Below are 21308 nucleotides of genomic sequence, written 5' to 3'. Positions count from 1 at the left end.
GGCAACGAAGATCCTAAGATGATCACGATGGTGTGAATCCAGCAGGCTTATAGTGATACCGAGAGATGCCGGACTGTTTCATTTAATGCATCTCTTTTCATTTAACTTTTTTAGATTAGATGCTCCCAACGACCAATCATTTATAACAACGGAACGTACGGTACGAGATGTCCACGTTTCATCCATTTATTGGGTTCTGAAGCATCATGTTTAAATCTTTGATTTAAACAGGTCCGATGTTTCTGAATCATCTTGCCCCTTAAATGCTGCACAGTAGGCCTGGCCGTTTTGATATATTTTGCGCATCTCTGGTGTACAAAATATACCAAATAGACAAGAAAAAGGATGGAGGAATATCTATCATTTTCCAGGATGCTTTCATGAACTGGCTGTGTTGGTGTTAGATTAGATTAGATTAGATTATCATGCACAGTAGGCCTGGCCGTTTTGATATATTTTGCGCATCTCTGGTGTACAAAATATACCAAATAGATAAGAAAAAGGATGGAGGAATATCTATCATTTTCCAGGATGCTTTCATGAACTTGCTGTGTTGGTGTTAGATTAGATTAGATTAGATTATCATGATTTTACAGTGATATTTCTCTAAGCATAGGGGCATAGTGAACAGGTGGGAACAAATTTATTGGTGGTAGGATCCTACTGAACCTACTACCAGTTGATTTGTTTCATGCAGCTAGAGATCCAGGATGCTGCGGGATGCTCACTATGCCCCACCTGATCACTATGCCCCTCCTCCCCCTATTATACCTGTTTATACTATTCCCTACAACTTCTTGTGAGACGTCATTTTCAAACATATGTATTGCGGTTTCAAGCAAGCTTGCAAATGCTCATTTCAGCTAAAATCCTATTTTTCGGAATAATGATAATGATAATTTTTATTTATAAGATGCATGAAGAGTAGATAAAGCTTGTCTATGACACATGAAGCTTGTCAATTTCGCATTCAGAGGGTCACAATAAGCGATGTTCAGATACTCATCTCCTGATTCCGAAAATTAGTATTTTAGATGTACAGCTGTTTTACATACTGCATTATAAAAATAATAATCCGGGAAAATCAATATTTTTAATGGCATAAGCCAATTTGATAAGCAACCAAAATATATGTAAAGTTTAATTCAAATCGAAGAGAGTCACGTCCAACCGATTTGCTATCTGGAAATCCTCTATGGCGAGTTCAATATCCAGATGTTGGTAAAGCTGGAAGGGTACATTGGCGATACACATTGGCCGGAAAAAAAATCCCACAAAAATGATGTTTGCATCGAATCCAACCAGTACAAGAAGCAGACGACAATTATATTGTTAGACCACAAGTCTTTCAAACTTTGAACAATATCATCGGCTCTGAAAGCTCCGAAAGTGCCCCATCTCTACTGGAGAGATTCAATTGGACGATGCAACTTACTACTTGCAATTTGATAGATGCCGATGAATCCCGCTAGAAAATAAATTCAATTACAACTTTTATCGCCAATAAAGGTGTAATGGCGCAAGCGAAAAGTTTGAATCATACACACTTAAATTTTTTCGCCGAGATTCCAACAGCCGAGCAGTTCTGCAATTTATTTTGCTGAAATTCAGTAACACAATTGCCGAGACTCAGCTAACAAATAACATTTTGCTGAGATATCAGCTAACAAACAGATATTTTGCAGATATATCAGCAAAAGTAAATGCCGAGGTAATCGGCTGTTGGAGATTTTACCGAGCTAGATTAAGTGTGTACGTTGTTTTAAAACTGATACGTCCATTATTTATTGCCTTAATAAAAACTAATGGATGGTGTGGTGCTTTCATCCATCAGTAATTCATTTTAAGTCATTTCTGAAATACAGTTGGGATGTTTCCTAAGTGCTTCCAAATTTGTTGAGATAGAGCAGTTAATGTAACACGTTTATCACATGCATAACTTCAGATACTCTCATCGTTTGATTGAATATTCATTTGAAGATTTTCATTGCCTCTGCAGCAGCCAAATGCCGCTTATTTTGCTTATCGAATAAACTGAATCCAATGAAGCGTCAAGGATTTCATAATCTACCAAAAATCGGATTTTATCTCTCGTAGAGCCTGGCGAGCATAATCGTTTGTTTAATGTTTCGATTGATCGAAAAAGTTTGGATTCGAGTTTCCCCGTCCATCCGCCGCTCGTCGCCCCGGGGGGTACGTATACTATTTTTCATCACTCATTTTCCAAAGTACTCGGCTCCCCGGCTATATGGTGGTTGGTTGGTGGTTCGTTCGGCTCTCGGTGGGTGACTTCCGAAGAAGCAGGGATTATCGGGGTAAGACGGACAGTGGCTTAAGACGGTCCGGTTGATTGTTTGATGGTTTATCTTAATTCACGGTATTTAATACATTCCATATTTATTATATTAGACTAGAGTTATCATAATCATCAAACGAACTTAAATAAGAAAATTTAGACAGCCTAGTAGCATTAAGTGGATTAACAGAAGAGTTAGGATGCGGAGGGTCCGCTTAGGGAGGCAACTAGCCTTTAAAGCAACTGGCAACTAGCCTTTTCATGTATTGTCTGTTTATTTTGATTATTGCTTTAAAATATCAATTTGGTATTTATGTGAAAGGATGAATCAGTGGGAGATGGATTTTCGGTTTCTTTACATTTAGCATCACTATGTGTCATTTCCTCAAAACCCCCCAATAACCGGCCTCTTCAATCCCTTCCTTTTCCCATGGTGTTCAAGTGGTCCGCATAGACTATTCAGCCATTACCCGTCCTTTATCCTCGGCTTTGGATTGACTTGCGCTCCCATTGCCCCACCAAACGCTGCAAAATAAAAATGAAAATGAAAATGAAATAGAGATTCATTTGTGAAAAACTACAAGAGACAGCCCTATGGGATTGCACACAATGGTTACGTAGGACTACGTGGTCTTATATAATAAATCTTATTTGTTGAGTGCAGCAGTAGCTTGTGTTTTGCGTAGGAATAGGAATTTGAGCGTGATTCTCTCTGTTTATACTTTATAGTATGACGCGCTTGATATAGATGCCCTACAGCGACTCACGAAGAGGTACTGATTCCGATCAATACCGGTGCGGCTACCTCCTCCTTCTATGGCTGCTCATGTGGGCGCAGCTCGTTACTTGCAGGCAGCCTTTCGTTGTGTACTAGAGAACAATATTCAACGCCACGCCCGAAAGCACTGCTGCTGATACCGATGACCGGACACCACCACACATGGTGATTGGAACTGAATGCGATCAGCGGTTGAGGGCAGCCTTGATAGCTAGCTGCTTGCGGGGAGCCTTTCGTTGTGTACTGTAGAACACCACCACTCACCTCGCGGTGATTAAATAAACACCGTGTGGTGAGACCTAATGGAATTCTACATTGAAATCTGTGTTAGGGAAATCGCTTTTCGCAGGCTATCAGTGATAATTTTAGTTATCATAGCAACAGTTGCACATTCGTGCAATTTTCAATAGTGACATTTTGAAAAATGATTAAGTATTAAATTTAGCAGATGCGTAAGAATATTTCTTATCGATTGGTGTCTAAAAGTATTGAAATTGGTCCAGGGGCAGCTGAGTTATTAACGTTCAAAATCTTTCATAATTTTATTACACGTTCCATTTTCGGTTTTCAAAAAAGTGTACCCCCATATAGAAATCACAGACGTAGTCCTACGTCAAAAATTTGGGGTCACTCCATACTATGATTTGTCACGGTCTCAAATTCGCAATCGCGTAGGTCCATCATAGAATAAGTCAATTTTTACTCAACTATGAGTAAATGTCACTCATATATTGGTGACATTTTCTCACATTTCTTTAGTCATATATGAGTAAAAATTTACTCATTCTATGAGTGACCTATGTTTTTTGCGAATTTGGGTGAACGAAAGTTTCATCCATTGCACACTGGGGACAAAATCGAAACAATGTGTTAAAATTCAATAACTTCGGTGCTCGCTGGAACAAGAGACTAAAAAATAGTAATTTTTATAGAAAAAAGTCTCAGGAATCGATTGGAGTAGGTTTCATCTTGGGCACGATAGGGTAAGTTGGGGTTTTTCATAGTTTTGCCCTAAAATCTCCTATTTTGCATGATTTGAATGCTGTATCTCAAGATACTGACGATATATACGGATGATTTCTTCGGCAAAGTTGATCAGGAGGTCAAGGACTGTTGAATGATGGGCAGAAAAATTCGGAATTCTTCCACTAGGCGGCGCTAGTGAGCATTCGAAGTGTATATGTTTGTGCTGCTGTATCTCAAGATCCTGTCTATTTAGACGGATGATTTCTTCGGCAAAGTTGATCAAGAGGTCAAAGACTATTGGATGATGGACAGAACAATTCGGAATTCTTCCGCTAGGTGGCGCTAGTGAGCATTCGAAGTGTATATGTTTGTGCTGCTGTATCTCAAGATCCTGACTATTTAGACGGATGATTTCTTCGGCAAAGTTGATCAGGAGGTCAAGGACTGTTGGATGATGGACAGAACAATTGGGAATTCTTCCGCTAGGCAGCGCTTGTGAGCATTCGAAGTGAATATGTTTGTGCTGCTGTCGGTAGTTTTTGTTTAGGATTTTTATAAATTATTCATACAAATATCAAAGACAAATCTTCTTCTAATCGCGGTTGATGCTATTTATTATTTAGTAACATGAACAAAAACAGATTTCATCAGTAGTATGTCTTGCTTTACATTAACGCATTTCCACGCTTTTACTAATTTTCATTCAAGTTCAATTTAAATTGGTTTGGAATCCGTTGTTTTTTTTTTAAATTTAGCACTTCGCTCAACAGGTACAATTTTTCCAAACTATTATTTTTTTTATGTTCGACGGTCGTATTAAAAACGTTTCTTCGTTAATTTATGCTGTTTTCTAAAATTAAGCATGCCCAGGGATCCCTAGACACAAAGTCAAGTAAACGGTTTTTATCTCGACCAGACGCAAAATATTCCTCAACGATAATTTTATTTGACAGAATTTTGCTTAATGAAATTCAGTGGAACACACTTAAAACCACGTAAGAACTGCACTACACTGAGCTACTGTCTCGAAAGAAACAAGAGTAAACAAATAATTCTTTTGGATTGGGTTTCGATGACGACATTTCACATTTTCGCTTCAAAGTGGTCTTCGTGGTCGAGTGGTTAGCAGCGTCACCCGTCTAACAGCTATTTTGCGTGTGCCATGGAGTGAGGGTTCGATTTCCGCTCCAGTCGGTGTAATTTTTTTGAAGATATAATATATACAATAATGACCCGATTCTATCAGCCCCCTTGTTGAAAATATTTTCTAATATTCTGCGAAACCCATGCGCTATTTCAATGGTTTTATTGCACCAAAGTTTACCCTAAACATCGATCAAGAAAATTAATGGAAAAGATTTCGAATTATGGATATAGGAAATTACTGAACATTAAAAGAATAATGTGTGAAGAGACTGATAAAATCAGGTCATTACTGTAGTTTATATTTTAATGGATATTAAGAGACCAAACTTGCTTATATGTATAGGAAAAATCCCAATTTATTCACCTATGGTCTGACCCTATTTACACTCAATATGACTACCAATGATCTTATTTAAAAATTCTCACGTCATTCGATGTGGCACAAGATTGATTTAAAAAAATCAAATCTGGCCACTTCCTCGGTGCAACCCGGAACATATCCGGATTCAGCCAATCTGGTTCAGGGTACTAGATATCATTGTTATTGAACTTGTTTTCGAATTCTGATGTAATTTATTGTGTCGCATGATGGATTTTGAACATACTCATAAACTGGTTATTTTCTTTGAGACACTAAGAACTTGTTCCGGCCGTATCTCCGGAATTGTATGACCAATTTTGAAACTATTCCGTAGCATTCTATGTAATCATAATCCCGAGCAAAAAAAATATCAAATTGATAACAAGTTCTATGACCCGGTCATCACTTTTTGGTAATGTCGTGCAAAACACCTCAGCTGCGAAACCTGCTCAAACATGTTCAAGAAGTACTGCGCATCGTTGTTGATCTATTTGGATGTATATAAGAAGCTCAAGTGACGTTCTAGGTCGTCCAAAGCATTCTGTAGTTTAGAAAATTTGACAACCAAGGCCTGCACAATGTCCTTAGCGTCGAAACTTGCTCAAACATGTTCAAAGAGGTTCTGTACATCGCTCAGGATCAGTATGATGTATATATGATGCTCAAGGTTACCAAATTGTCCTTGATCTCAGATCAAATAATGTACCAGGTCAGTCATAACCAGTACAAGGCCCTTACTGCCGTGAGATGACCAAGTGACGTAAACGCCACCATGGTCAATTTTCACTTTTCTTCATATTGATAATCTATACCCTAAGATACACCAGAAAACAGTCTCTTTGTGATAAAAATGTGTTTTGGAAGCCTGGATACAAAGTGACGTAACCATACATTTTCGGAGAGAGAGTAATATGTTTTCCCTGTTTCTACGGATAAGTGACGTCGACCATACAAGATTGTTGAAAATTCAAAAGAAGTTTTAAACAGTGATGTTCATATTTTCCGCTTAATTTTGACATTTTTTAACAGAATGAAATTTTTTTGGCAAATTTTTATAATTATTGCAAGTTTATGCACCCAGGTCCATGACTATAATGCACATCATTTTCGTTGTAATTGATGGTGTATGAGATGTTCTAGGTTCTCCAAGTTGCTTTGGAGTTCAGATTATTTGATCTACTGGCTCGACCATGAACTGCACGATGTGTTCAGCGATAAAACCTACAAACACATGTTCATAAAGTTTCTGCGGATCGTTTTTGATTTATTTTGATTTATAATCAAGGTTCTCCAAATTGTCTTGAGCTCATATCAAATGATTTACCTGATCAACCATAACTGATACAAGGTCCTTAGCAACTAAACATCTCCAAACAACATCAATTTAAGGTGTTTTAGAAGTTCTAGGTTCTTCAAAGTGTCCTAGAGGTCAGATTATTTGATCTACTGGATCAACTAAAATCTGCACGATGATCTCACCGACAAAACTTTCCGAAACACGTTTATACAGTTTCTGCTGTTCGTTTATAGTTGATTTTGAGGTGTATAAGATACTCACGGTTCTCCAAATTGTCCTTGAGCTTAGATCAAATTCTCATCCAGGTTCACTGATTCAAAGCCCTTTGTATTAAAACATCTCCAAACAGGGTTAAACATATCATGCACATTATTTACATTTGAATTCGATATGTTTAAGACGTTCTAGGTTCACCAAATTGTCCTCAAAACTTGTTAATTAGGCTACCATCTCGCATTTTAGTTTGATTACATTCATAGATCAGGGGGCCTCCATAAGCTGGGTCGGTAGAGCCTTCGACTATAAAGCAAACCATGCTGGAGGTGGCTGGGTTCGAATCCCGGTTGGTCTAGGATTTCAGATTGGAAAATTTCTCGACTTCCCTGGGCAAAGTATATTATTGTACTTGCCACACAATATACACATGTAAAAATTGAATAGGCTTGGAAAGCTTTCAATTAACAACTATGGAAGTGCATCTAGAGCACTAAGTTGAGAGCAGGCGTTAAGTTACAGTTGGGACGTAATAACCAGAGAAGATCATAGATAGCGCTAACTAGCGGAAGAATTCCAAATTGTTCTGTCCATCATCGAACAGTCCTTGACCTCCTGATTAACTTTGCCCAAGAAATCATCCGTCTAAATAGTCAGGATCTTGAGATACAGCAGCACAAACATATACACTTCGAATGCTCACTAGCGCCACCTAGCGGAAGAATTCCCAATTGTTCTGTCCATAATCCAACAGTCCTTGATCTCCTGATCAACTTTGCCGAAGAAATCATCCGTCTAAATAGACAGGATCTTGAGATACAGCAGCACAAACATATACACTTCGAATGCTCACTAGCGCCGCCTAGTGGAGGAATTCCGAATTTTTCTGTCCATCATCCAACAGTCCTTGACCTCCTGATCAACTTTGCCGAAGAAATCATCCGTCTAAATAGACAGGATCTTGAGATACAGCAGCGCAAACATATTCACTTCGAATGCTCACTAGCGCCGCCTAGCGGAAGAATTCCGAATTTTTCTGTCCATCATCCAACAGTACTTGACCTCCTGATCAACTTTGCCGAAGAAATCATCCGTCTTTATCATCGGTATCTTGAGATACAGCATTCAAATCATGCAAAATAGGAGATTTTAGGGCAAAACTGTGAAAAACCCCAACTTACCCTATCGTGCCCAAGATAAAACCCACTCCAATCGATTCCTGAGACTTTTTTCTATAAGAATGACTATTTTATAGTCTCTTGTTCCAGCGAGCACCGAAGTTATTGAATTTTAACACATTGTTTCGATTTTGTCCCCAGTGTGCATTGTTGGGCCTAAGATAGTGAGAAAGGGACAGTAGACCGATATTAAATCGATATTCCATGTGTTCTGTTCATCGTGCTCAATTGTGGCTGCTGCAGACCCAGGTTAGGGACATGTACTCTGTTATTAGCAAAATGCTGTATTTATTGCCGATACAATAATAAAAATCCTTAAGGTGTCCGCCTTACCCCGGTTTTCCCTTACTTATTTGGACGTGCAAGAAAAAACCGGCTAAATTACTTCTCGTCCCTTCCATTGCACCCGTTGCTTGCTGCTGCTTCGATCCCACCACCATGGTTGTAATATGCGATGAATTCAGAATCCGAGTAGGAACCGAACGGAGACTACAACCCTCTCACACTACCGATGGAACAACCCACTCAATGCAACTCACCGCCGCGGTTACGGGCTGAGAGACTTGAACGCGGCGTAAGCGACGAACCCTCGTGCAAGTCTCTCATCTAAAGTTCGTGAGCTGCACCGTGCAAGTTGCAATTTCGCACACCACGCGTTGTTGTTTATTTTTTTTACATTTTGTGCGAGATTGAGAAGCTTCGAACGCGCGTTGGAGAGAGGAGCAGCACCGCGAACAACCCACTCGTGTGTGTGGGGTTGTTCGGTTTTCGGGGTCTGGCCTGCAAGTTTAATGTTTTCTTCGCGAGTCAGTTTCGCGTTGGCGGGCAGCCTATACGGACCACAGATCTCTTGAGTGGATGGTTGAGCAAAAAGTCAACAACAAGAAGAAGAAAAAAAGGCGCACACGAAAAGAACACGTAATCACACCGGTGAATATTGAAATCGCAGCAAATCGAGCCGAGAATTGTATGTCTTGAAGAGAGGTAAACATACCACAGCTCTTTTTCAACGAGACGATTCACAGTGCAAAAGCGCGATTATTCGGTTTTACCAGTTCAACACTTTTCCTCTGGTCTCAGTTTGGTTTCGGTCTGTTTCTTCGACCAGCGAAGAAAGGCCCTAAGAGTCCAATTTAGCAGCGGAAAAGAAGAGTGTGCGCGAACGACGACCGCAAAGGTGAAAGATTGAAGCAAGTAGAAATTTGCATCTTGCGCGAATCTGAAGAACGACGCCATCGAAACGCTGTGCAGCTGTTTGAATCGGAAAGAAGATTCAACGGTACGAAGAAGCGTGAGTTCATCCGACAAGAATTTTTATCCGGTTCCATCGGGACACAGCTGTTTGAAAAGTAGAAGAAAACAACGAGAGTTTGACGTTGTTGCAAGCTATTACGGAAGTTCTGTCTCGATCCAGCGAGTAGATAACTCAGCGAAGGGAAAATTTGTCTGGTTCGAAACTGTTAGACTGGAAACGGTAGCCGAAGCAGCTCTCGCAGATCTTGATCTGGTGGACACGTTTATTTTGTTCTGTGCTCGTGTTCGGTTTATTATTACCATCGCGCGCGGTCTTTGGCCTGAGCTGCCTTTTGGATCGAGCGAGGGTGAGAAAACGAGTGGAAGAAAGCAGTGTCAGTGGCAGGCAACTGTGAAGATCTCACACGGAGTGCAGCCGGTTGGAACACAACCCAGATCACCGCGCGAGAGAGGTTAACGAAACACGACCCGCGTGAAAATCAAAGTTCGTGGGTTGTTGTTTTTTGGGGACAAAACAACAGTACCGAAAAGGGGGAAATTGTGAAAAAATTTGCATTCGGAAATTTGGAACACTCCCAGCTGAGTAAGAGCACCGGAAAGCAGAGCTATATAGGAAATCAAGCTGTGACAGTGAACTTGAGAAGAGTTGAAGAGTCGTGAGCTTTTTTGCTTTGTTCTTCATTTCGGAGATTATTACCCCAGGCATCGAAGCGTGACGAATCCGATTACTCGCACCCTGTTGAGTACAAGAAGCGAACGAAAGCCGTCTATCGAATAAGGTAAATATTGAATTAGTGGTTTTTGCTTCCGATTTATTCCGAAGATAGCTGGAAGCTGCTTGTTTTGGACGTGTATTTGTGGGGCTTCTTTCTCTTTTATGGTGGTAGTTGCTTTTGGTTTGTCGAGAGCGATTGCTTGACTGATCGATTGGTTTTACGAGGGTATTTTTGATTTGACGGTGGGGCAGTTATTGTCAGGAAAAAGTGACCTTCGCTGGGGTTTGGTTGTTTTGGGGTGTTAGCTCGCATGCGTTCTGGGACAATCTGTTATGCAACGAAACGGATTGATTTTTTACACATATCAATTTCAATTACAGCCATCTCACCCATTAATGGCGGAAGATGCCATTTTTTTCGACGGGTTTTAAAGGTCTGAAAAAATATGATTCCCGTTTTTATCAATATATGCTTTTTGTCCTCTTTTTTATCTTGAAAATCAATTCCATTCCATTTGTTATTTTACTAGACCATTATTTGGAGATGGTTGGTATTTAAATGATTTAAGAAAGCTTATAACACACATTTATGGATATAAATAGCTTATGGTTCAATTTACTTTGATGCATTTTCGAAAAATTTAAATGCAGTTTTTTTCGACGCATCATTTCAAATTACAAAAATCTCGCTTCACTCTATTCTTTTTGGTGTTTTACGCAAAACGACGTGAGCTTTTTGCAATCTGAAAAAAAAAACTGCATTTTAATTTTTCTAAAATGCATCAAAGTAAATTGAACCTTATGAGGTCGGAACGGAAACTGTAACATTAAATTAAACCTTTAACTCTCAACATGAAGGTGTTAATTAAGACTCCTGTGCTATTTCAGTAGCTTAGGGGTCATACAATAATTATGTAAACACTTTTTGGGGATTTGTAAGATTTATTAATATTTAACAAAACAACCCTCCCCCCTCTGTAAGATCTTACATCGAATATTTGAATGGTCTGTATATGACTTTTTCATACTTTCGTAAGCTATTTCTGAGATCCCCTCCCTCCCATGTAAGAAAACAAAAGACGATTTCTAACAACCCTAAGTGTTACGTAATTATTGAATGACCACTTATGAACCTTATTTGCTACACACTCATGTACGTTTAGGTGCTCTGAGACGGACATATACGAGCGTCAATTTTGACATAAAATAGAGTCATAAAGACGTGAAATTCATAGCAATCAAACGTACTTTTCGGCGAGTAACGAGCTTTTCAGTCTCGGAGTACTTAATTTTACATGAAATGTTGGTTTACGTCTGATCCTTTCTTTCAAAGATGGATTCCGTCACGTGTACAATTAGTTATTTCTAAGTGTGTATGATATAATCCATGCAGGGACAATTTCGGAACCCTAAGAATCTTGTGCACCCTTTCGCTAAAGGGTGCTTCATCTTTAGTCAAGACTTTCATGACATGTTAATAGATAGTAAAACTTTCACTTTCGTCCAGGTGGCATCAATGAGAAAACGGGAATTCTTTAAGAATTGCTCCAGCGGATTTTATGATCAATTCAAACACTAGTTCAGAAGACTCGGGTATATAGATATGATATGGCAGAGTTATTGAACATATATACCCTTATAATAAGCACACCCACAAGCAGCTTGTGCGCTCCTCATTTTTACAGAATTTATTTGTGAATTAATTTATTTGTACAGACTCGATCGAGTAAACTTTACAGCTGAGCCAAGTTACCATTTGCATTATACATACATAATCTTAATCTTAAATCTAAAGTTACAGGAATTGAACCGAATACACCGTCATTTACAATGTTATGGATGGGGAGAGGGAGAAGGAGATTTTAAATATGTTTTACGATACAAGTATTTCATTATTCCTTAAACATGAAATTATTTATATTCAATTAGATATCAGCAGTGTAGTTACACAATTATTAAAAAAACAACCATTAAAACAAACACACACACAAAATACAAACTAAACACAAAGTTAATCAAACTACAATTTAAGAAGAGCTTTGAGTGGGCTAGTTTATTTCCTTTAAATTCCGTTATAATTGCTTATCTTTTGAAAGATACGCGTATTTCGTCTACTACTTCATCAGTGCCAAGTACTCAAAACCAATTTAAGGTTAATATTGTTCAAGAAAACATATGTGAGTTTCATACACTCCAGATCGCGTCTAGTCAAACTACTCCGAAGTGGAATATTTGGTTCTTTACCTCGTGCCCGAAGGGAATAGTTAAGCTCAGATATGACTCCACGATGCTCAGCACAAGACCAAATAATGTCACCTGCGTCCTGGTAACCTTGTTCACATTCACAGAGATTGCTGTCCCCCAGTCTAACCGGAAAAGATGAGCGTTTAACAAATAGTTTGACATGAGGCGAGACATCACACGTATGAATCAAGCTAGAGAAATGGTTTCGCTAGGAGTGTTTTTTTTTCTTTTCGAAGAAAGCAAACTTGTACACTTAGAAATACCTAATAATACACGTGACGGAATCCATATTTGACATAAAGGATGAGATGATGTCATGTAAAATTAAGTGCTCCAAGACTGAAAAGTTCGAAAGTACGTTTTATTGAGCTGAATTTCGCGTCTATAATGACTTAATTTTATGTCAAAATTGACGCTCGTATATGTCAATCTCAGAGCACCTAAATTTACATCAATTTTTCGTGTGTGGGCTCAAATATCCCTACCATGCGTTCCTATACACTTTGCAAAGGTCCTTTTGGCCTCCTCCCAACAATTTTCAATAGGAGCAAAGTATCAATTTGTCCACCCTCAATATTTTTCAAACATTATTGAACACGGAAAAATCCGGACACGAAAATCTTGTTGGGGTTTAAAAATGCGTTTTATTTTTCATAGTTCAATGTAACAGCTATACATAAGTAGGTATTATCGAAGAGAACAAATCAAGAAGACTAGCAACTTTGCCAGAATCCAAGCGACAGATACAATGGCGCTGCGCTTGAGTGAAGGTGGAAACAACGCATAGAAAAATGAGCAAATACACAAACCTTTCTTCTGAGGATGTAATCTTTGCTATAAAATTCGTTCGAAGCATTTACCTTTGAGCGGTAGATGATGCGATTGTACCTGTCTCATAGCGTTCGTATGAGAAAATGGAGGAGTTGTCAGTCTTCTTGATTTGTTGTCTTCGGTATTATGCTTATTGTTAGACCATTGTTTCAGTCTTCCTTCTTACCACAGGCCATTGATAGAACTTTTCTTCGTACACCGCCCATCCTTTTTTGCACGAGCCCTGTTCCCACTTTTTTGGCTGCCAAATTCCATTTCTGCTTGAAATCCTTCAGGTTAGTTGCAGTTCCATCCTTTTTCTTCAATATGTGCTTCACAATTGGCCAGTATTTCTTAATTGACCTAAGTTCCGGAGTATTGGCCGGAATTATCTCCTTGGCGCCATTTTCGCTGTATCGCTGTACGCCATCACCGCTGTACTGTTTGGTGGAATTTGTGTAGTGGCAGCTTGCCAAGTCCGGCCAGAATAGGTAATCCACCTCATGCTGCTCCAGAAAAAGCAGTAGTCTCTTCCATAGGCTCTCATCCTAGTAAATTTGCTGGTTCATGGTTTCAGAAGTAACGGAAGTTTCGATTTTCAGTCTACAACTGCATAATGCTCGCCAGAAAATGAGCTTTTTGGGGAATTTCGACCTCTTTTTGATTTTACACTCTTCCGTCAACCGAGGTAAAAAATTTCTGCCCAGGAATTTGATCTAAACCTGCCAGGAGCGGATAGACCGGGATTTTCGTTTCGAGTGCGCAGGATAGAATCGTGACGTGCTTGCTCCGGTGAAGCCGTGATGTAAACAAATGAACTTATCCTGACAACAATGCCTACTCTGATTCTATACACCCTTATGTTGATTCAGAGAAATTTTGAAAAATGTGTTCATAAAAAAATATGACTAAGCCTGTAGCCTCAGTCTGTAGAAGCTGATCCCAATGTCAAATTTCAATCGAACCGTCAATTCAAATTCAATTTTTGAACATTTTGTCAAAAAGGATGCCAAGTGAACCTGAAAAATCAGGAGAACCGGCAATTAACCGAGAATCGAGAACAAATGGGAAATAGCCGGGAATTTGGTTGCATCCTTAAAATATTTTGAATACCTACTTATACCTTATTTATTTTGATAATTTATCCAGGCCTAGTTTTAGATGTGTTTCATAATTAAAGAGTTTGATGACAGAATTTTGATTTTTTTTATCCATCCATAATGATCTATTAAATTTGTCCAAGGCTGAGATCTCAATTCAGGAGTTCCACGATCTAAAAATTAGAATTATTGAGGTTTTGGCAAAGTAAATCTAATAGAATCTTGAAAAATAAATTCTATGTCTTAGTTATTGTTTCAAGTCCAAGAGTAGCAACTATTTTAAAGTTAATGATTTTTTAAATTTTTATTTTTTTTTTAATATTCTGGAGTTTTCAATATTAAACAGAATTCTGAAAGTTTAGTTAAGTTCGAAACAGTTACTATTTTTCTTCTAGAATCCTGCTATTGGATCTAAATCCAGGGTCTTTAGCTTTAAATCTGGGATCTCAAACTTCTGTGTTAATCCACGATATCCAAGATCTTTTTTTGTTTGTTTATTAATTTATTTGATAAGGCTCAACCGAATTAACTTTACTGCGCCGAGGATTCTTGTTCACTATAAAATACATCTTAAAACTATAGTCAAAAGGTACAACACAATAAACATTTTATCTTCCGCTATCCAAAAAGCCTCCTCCACCAGAACGGGAGCCGCTTCCAGTGGTTTCATTGTATGGCAGATTCGCCAACGAAGGTCAGAGCGCTTCCATTGCAGCAATGGACGCAAAACGTGGTCATCCAGGGTCTCTCACACACTTATCACGAAACGGTTGCTTTCCAAAGTCGACGACGCATCGACTGAACGAACTGGTGATGAAGAACAATGAGGAGGACCACACAGCCGAGTGAACACTGATCAAAGATTTTGGAAACGAAATTTTTTGTCTCAAAATTTTGAAAATCGATCATATATAAAACCATGAACATCTCCACGTTTTAGGATCTTGAAAATGTTTCTTAGTCCAGAGTCTGGAATAATTTCCTATTGCCTTTGCTTTTTGCCATGATTCACCTTCATGACGCGACCAACTTTGGTTTTTGAAATTGCACCCCCAATGTTGCCTTAAAGTACATGGTATGTTAGATTTAAGCATATCTAGATATGGCTGGAATTAGGCGTAACAGCTTTTATAAACAACGACTTCCCTCCCTGTTCCATTTTCGGTTTTCACAAAGTGTACCCCCGTATAAAAAATCACAGACTTAGTCTTACGTCAAAAAGTGTTATTCACTTCCGTATTCTAAGGAACGTCCTGACGATACAGTTTTGCTTGATCTCACCGATTGGCTCATAGGACTTGTACTGGCATTTTTACTAGAGTCTCGACTTGAATGACTGCGAGATTGGCAGTTGGTCTGACAATGGGAGGGTGGCCCGAAAAAGGAACTATAGGTCGAGGGATCCGATGAAATATCTAGACTGCTCTGGTCTATAGTACCATCATTACGACTGATCCGTACTACCAGGATCTTGCTATATGCGACTGTGTGACCCTTGGTGAGGGCGGCTGAAGTTGGTCGTTTTTCTATTCTACATGAAACACGTTTGACGTCCAATAAAATTTTCAAATTGAACGTTTTTTCACATATTTTATAATTTTCTGGCTATTAATAAGTAAAATTTCTGAGCATCAGCATGAGCATGATTGACCGCCCACGGTTGCTACTCAGGTATTGCCATATCAGCTGTACTTACACAGAGAACCAATAGACGATGCTTGGGACTAGCAATCATCCTCAATGTGTAAAAATGGTGATCTCAAACTAGGCAATACCAGCGCCGGCCGCGCCCTAACGCAGGTCAAGAAAGGAATGGGTAGGAATGTGTTGACGTGACACTCGCTTTGATGGAAGCCGAGAAATCCTCTGCACTTCCACGAGGAATCACTGGGATGTTGGATAAGAGGGTAGGGTTTGCAGCAGGGTTCGTTTTGGTAAACGATAAGCGGAATTGACGTCCTAACGATAGGGAGGGGTTACTGTATAAATAAATAAAAATGAATGATCTCACTCAAATAACCAAGTGGAGCTGTACCAACAGCAACTGGCCTACTCGTAGACTTTCTTCGACCCATCGCAGGTATCTCCCTAAAACACAGACGTCAAAATTCCGGATCCATCTCGTCGATATATAATTAATAAAATAAAACAAAATACAAACAACCTCGATTTGAGTCCCTCAATTTCTTTAAACTCAAGCTATATATGAATATTTTAATTGCATGGTATGATTGAACTCAACTTTGCCTATTTAAGGAATCCACAATTTAAGTAAAGAATCAATTTGCTAAATAATCGAGGTTATTTGAGCATACAAGAGTTTTAAAAACAAGTGTCAAAGTCTACGTTGGTTGACGAAATAAATAAATAAATAAATAAATAAATGAATAATTCTTGAAATAGTAAAACTCTGCAAAGGTAAAACAATTTAAAAACATATGATGATATTCAATTTATTCTCTGGGTGATCCAAATTCTAATAACCATAGATCATATTATATTATAATAAAATAAAATGTAAATAACAATGATTTGCTATTTGATACACCTTCCGGTCCTTGAGGATCTGCAGGACAACTATTTTCTGTAAATGAAAATTATAGTTCTAATGATATAATGAGATTTTAAGTATTTGAAATAAAAATAATATACTAATCATGCAATATATAAAATATAATGAATGTAAAATAAACAAGTATTACAAAATACAAATAAGCTCGATTTTAGTTAACCTCAGTACATTTAACTGATTTCAACTTTTGATATTTTATTGGAATTGAAACAAACCCTTTATTATGTACCATGGAATGGTTTAACGCAATATGTAATGCTTTTAAAAATATTGGTAAACTTAAATAATGAATCTAATATATGATCATGCACTTGTTATCATGCATTACAATGTTCGCTATTAATAATTAAAATGTAATCTCAACTAACATCGAGACAACCACGAGTACTCGGTCCAGTTCCTTTAACTTTAAATATAAGACAGCAATAATGTATAACGGAAAGGATAACTCGGCTCTGTAACGTTTATTCGATTGAGCCTGTACAAATAAAGTAATTATTAAAAAAAAATAACTAAAATTTCTTGAACAAAACTTAGAGTTGGCGAGCTCTACCACTCTACGGTACTGTACAGAAAAGCATTAAATTCGATTTGTTTACAAATGCCAGATAGGACCTTTTGAAATGTTTGTCTAGCCATAACAATGTGAACATTTAAAGTTCCACCTACGGACAGCCCGCGACCCACCGGTGGTTCGTGACCCATAGATTGAAAAACGCTGCCTTACATCATACAGCCATATGAACATCATTGAAGAATGGTGCAAAGGATGATGTACTGATCGTTTTTTTTTTAAATGCCTCGTTTTTCGAGATGTCTCAAATACGGAACCGTTATTGATGATCCGTCAAGTCTTCAATGAAATTCATAATGCAGCACCAAATCAAGTTCAGCCTTCTACGATGATATGAATTTTCATAAACTCCTCCAACCGTTACACCAAAGCCGCGTCCGTCCGTTCACTTTCAATCTGAATTGGATATCGAAAGAACTGGAGTAGATCAAATTACCCCATCAGTGGTATCGCATAGGAAACTACCACCACCTAGACGGTCGGGTGTAACCTGGTGCACGTACCAAAACCTACTACAATAGTAGATTAAAACTAGCCAACCGTTCGATCACAAATATCGTGCAACGAATTAAAAAAGAACCCAACGGTTATGGTCAACCAACATACACGCACACCCTCTCACATACACCGTTGATCGTGATCGCCCGGGATCTGTAATAAGAAGCGAAAGTATTATCTCAAGCGGATGACGCCGTCTTCGTCGCCGTCCACTCTATAGTCGTGGACCGAAAGGCCATGGGGCTGCAGCAGCCGTGGTGAATTTTGTAAATGAGTCATGGTCACTTCGAACGCGGATCGGGTTTTCAATTTGTGATCATTCAGTTGCAACGTACCGCGGTTGGTTGGTTGGTGGCTGGTTGTTTTGGGGAGCAAAAAGTGCTGCTCGCCTACAGTCAGTGTCCGACACTGAGGCAGACGAGTTGATCAGCAGAGTTTCTGAGCTGGTGGTGGCCTTTGAGAATATCAGGTCGTACAGGTAATGATAGCTGACGCGACAACGACCATGTCTACCATTATCGTGGGCAAATCAGCCCGTGATTGTTGTTGCCTTGTTAGCCGTCAGGAGATGAAAAATTGAATTCGATAGCGATATATAGTCGTGAGCTGGAGACGGGCACTTATAAGCGAAATTCTTCTCATTTCCCAAGGACTCGCCATTTCAAAGCTTTCTCCCTATAAAATTATCTGCAAAGTAGGTGAGAAGTTCGAAATTTCTCCAATAAAAGTCTCATCCGTTGGTCGATTGCCTGCAAACAATATATCGTTAATTTCGAGCAAGCGCGCTAAAAGCCATCTAGCTGCTATATGGCGCCTCTAAGACGCTCGAACCTCCTTCCACCGAATCATCAACCACGGTGCGACTACCACACTTAGCGCGCCAATCAATATTGGCTTAGCCGGTTGCGAAATTTTGCCGGTGGCTCACGTTTGAGCGCTTTTAAAGTGCCATGTTGTATTTAATTAAGATCCAATAAAAATGAAAATTAGAAAGAACTACAAGTCATAAAAGCCACCTAGCCGCACCGGTGCGGTGTTGGGCATGGTCGTCGTCAACACGGTGGCGGCGGTCGGTGGTAGTCACGTCCCGCTGTAGGGTGCTGTGAATCAAGTCTCTCACTTTTGTATTTTGTTTTTATTGATTAAGCTATTATGGCACCGAACGATCGATGGCGCTCTCTAAGTCCCATTCCGTGTAGCTCTACGATCGCGAATACGTGATAATGTCACAGGTAATCGGTGGCAGCTTGAGCTTGCAAATGGAAAACCGATGTCCACCTATCGAACGGTTTGGAAGAGGCTTAAAGTTGCAACGACCTGTCAATCGCTGAACCGGTCAAAGCGATAATGGTGTGATCCGGTCGTCCCAAAAATAGAAAAAACCGATGGGCGCCGTAACTAACTTAATCACGTGCTGTAATTGATAGTACATTAATCATCGTCGTATCGAGAACGCTCGATAGTGTACGGTGCAATTTTTGCCATTCAAAGTGGCGCAAAAAATAGCGTCGTTGCTGGTTTGCTACAGTGCGGCGTTTCGCCATTATAGAGTGGATTTGATCGCGTGGATCACAGTCGAATTCATCGACATATTTGGGCATGTATCTCGGAGCCCCAAATCATCGACACTTCCAATCCGGCATCCTTGATATGACTCGATCGTGCGCCACACGCGCGTTGACACTGCGAAGGATATCGGCTTTGATAGGTGGGATCGAGTTTCATTGATTAAGGGAATGACACATCGATGGGTTTGGCCAATTTGAGCGCTGAGCAAAAGTGTTGAACTTTGGCCTTTGAGGTGTTTTGCTCAATTTATAAAGATTACATATGATCAATTGAATTTGTCATACTGTTGGGGTACTGCCTGAAGAAAACGTCGAGTTCAATGTGCTGAAACGACATCATGGATATTTGTGTAAAGTAAAGTTCGGTTGTTATTCACGGTTAGATGGATGTTTGAAATTATGAATACACATGATTTGGTTTTCGATGTGCGTTATAGGCACAGATAAACGTACCGCAAAAATCATGATAAATCCATTATATAAATGCTTTTAACGCAGGCATGTTTTGAAAATTAATCAAAATTTGTCTCTAACGGGCCCCAAAATAATTCGGCATACAGTTTCGACATGACAGTTGTGTGGTTTTGGGGAAGTGTACCAGTTATGGCACTAAATATCCTGTAATCAAAATTCCATCTACAAGAAGTTGATCTCAATGCTGTGGTAAATGCCTAGATTTAAAAATATGGATATAGTTATTTAAAACACAAGGTGGCACTAGTACCATAATTTATACACTTCTCTTAGTTGTTTGATAAAAGACGTAGGGGTAAATAATAAAACTAGTCAACATTTGCTAGTATCACATTGACAATGGGCATTCAATGGTCTGACATTTTCGATGATTATTTGGTAGTGGAGAAGTTTAAAATGTGGTCTTCGGAGCTGCATAGCATGTTTGAAAGACACGAATTGCATTTGAAAATGGCCTCAGCTAAAAAAAATATAAAACCCATAATAGTTCAGCTCGATAAATATCGATCAATTTCATTATTTTAGTTCTGTAGAATGCTAGACCAACATTTGAAAAGAGCGTAACCCCAAAATGTAAACAAACCATATTTTGACACATATAGAGAGAACAGTTCACAAACTACTCGATAAACACGAAAAAGTAGAAGAAAATATCACTTCAAATCATCAAAAATGTTTCTTCTTACATGGCGTATTTCCAACTTTCAACTCTATTATGCATTTGCATTGCATTGCACCAGAACTACGAATTATATTGTTTTAATATGCCAAACGTACTGATTCTGTAGTATCTAGTCACATCCGATTCATTTGAAATGCATCCGATTGATATTTCACGTGTAAACAACGAACAAAAAGAAGACCAAAACATCTCCGGGCGTAATTCCACTTTTACAAAATTTGCGAACGAAGAACCAAGGTGGAACAACAAACAAAAAAATCCCGAGGGTGTATTTCCACGGCGTATCACCAGTGTTGGCAGTTCAAATGATGGATGTTTTATTCTCAATTTCACGACAAAGAAAACTTTTTGAGTTTTTAGTTATGCATGATGATAGATTGCACTATTAACTATATGTCAAGCTTATAAAATCATCCAGAAAATGGAAAGTTGTGAAATAGGATTATTTTTAGGTCATCAAAATTCGGAAGAGATTTTCAAGGGTGTCCACGATGAAATTGCCACACTATGAAATTGCTCTAACTTTTTAACCGTTGGGTAGAATTTAATGAAAATTTGGGTGGATTTAGTTCATAGTGCATT

At 38.8% G+C, this 21308-nt stretch overlaps 2 protein-coding genes across 5 annotated transcripts in view; one reads left to right on the top strand and one right to left on the bottom strand.

The window, feature by feature from the left end:
- The window catches only part of LOC135703520 (mucin-2), a 315489-nt gene that overhangs the window by 92266 nt on the left and 201915 nt on the right, over positions 1-21308 (top strand). For 3 of the 4 annotated variants that reach the window (XM_065224752.1, XM_065224753.1, XM_065224750.1), the window contains exon 1: positions 9062-10268. The exons of the other annotated variant lie outside the window; for it this stretch is intronic. The gene's annotated coding sequence lies outside the window, so the exon portion shown is untranslated. Of the gene's footprint in view, positions 1-9061; positions 10269-21308 lie in introns of those variants that run through there. 4 annotated transcript variants of the gene reach the window in all.
- Positions 13429-21308, bottom strand: part of LOC135703547 (uncharacterized) — a 41526-nt gene continuing 33646 nt past the window's right edge. The window contains exons 5-6 of the mRNA XM_065224790.1: positions 15640-15889; positions 13429-13806 (exon numbers count right to left, since the gene is read on the bottom strand). Coding sequence (XP_065080862.1) covers positions 13429-13806; positions 15640-15889 — 628 coding nt within the window. The remainder of the gene's footprint in view (positions 13807-15639; positions 15890-21308) is intronic.

Source organism: Ochlerotatus camptorhynchus, unplaced genomic scaffold (assembly GCF_037179485.1).
Source record: "Ochlerotatus camptorhynchus isolate MF236.1 unplaced genomic scaffold, CSIRO-AGI_Acam_v1.1 ptg000215l, whole genome shotgun sequence".
Taxonomy (NCBI): Eukaryota; Metazoa; Arthropoda; class Insecta; order Diptera; family Culicidae; genus Ochlerotatus; species Ochlerotatus camptorhynchus.
This window is presented reverse-complemented; position numbering and strand designations above follow the sequence as displayed.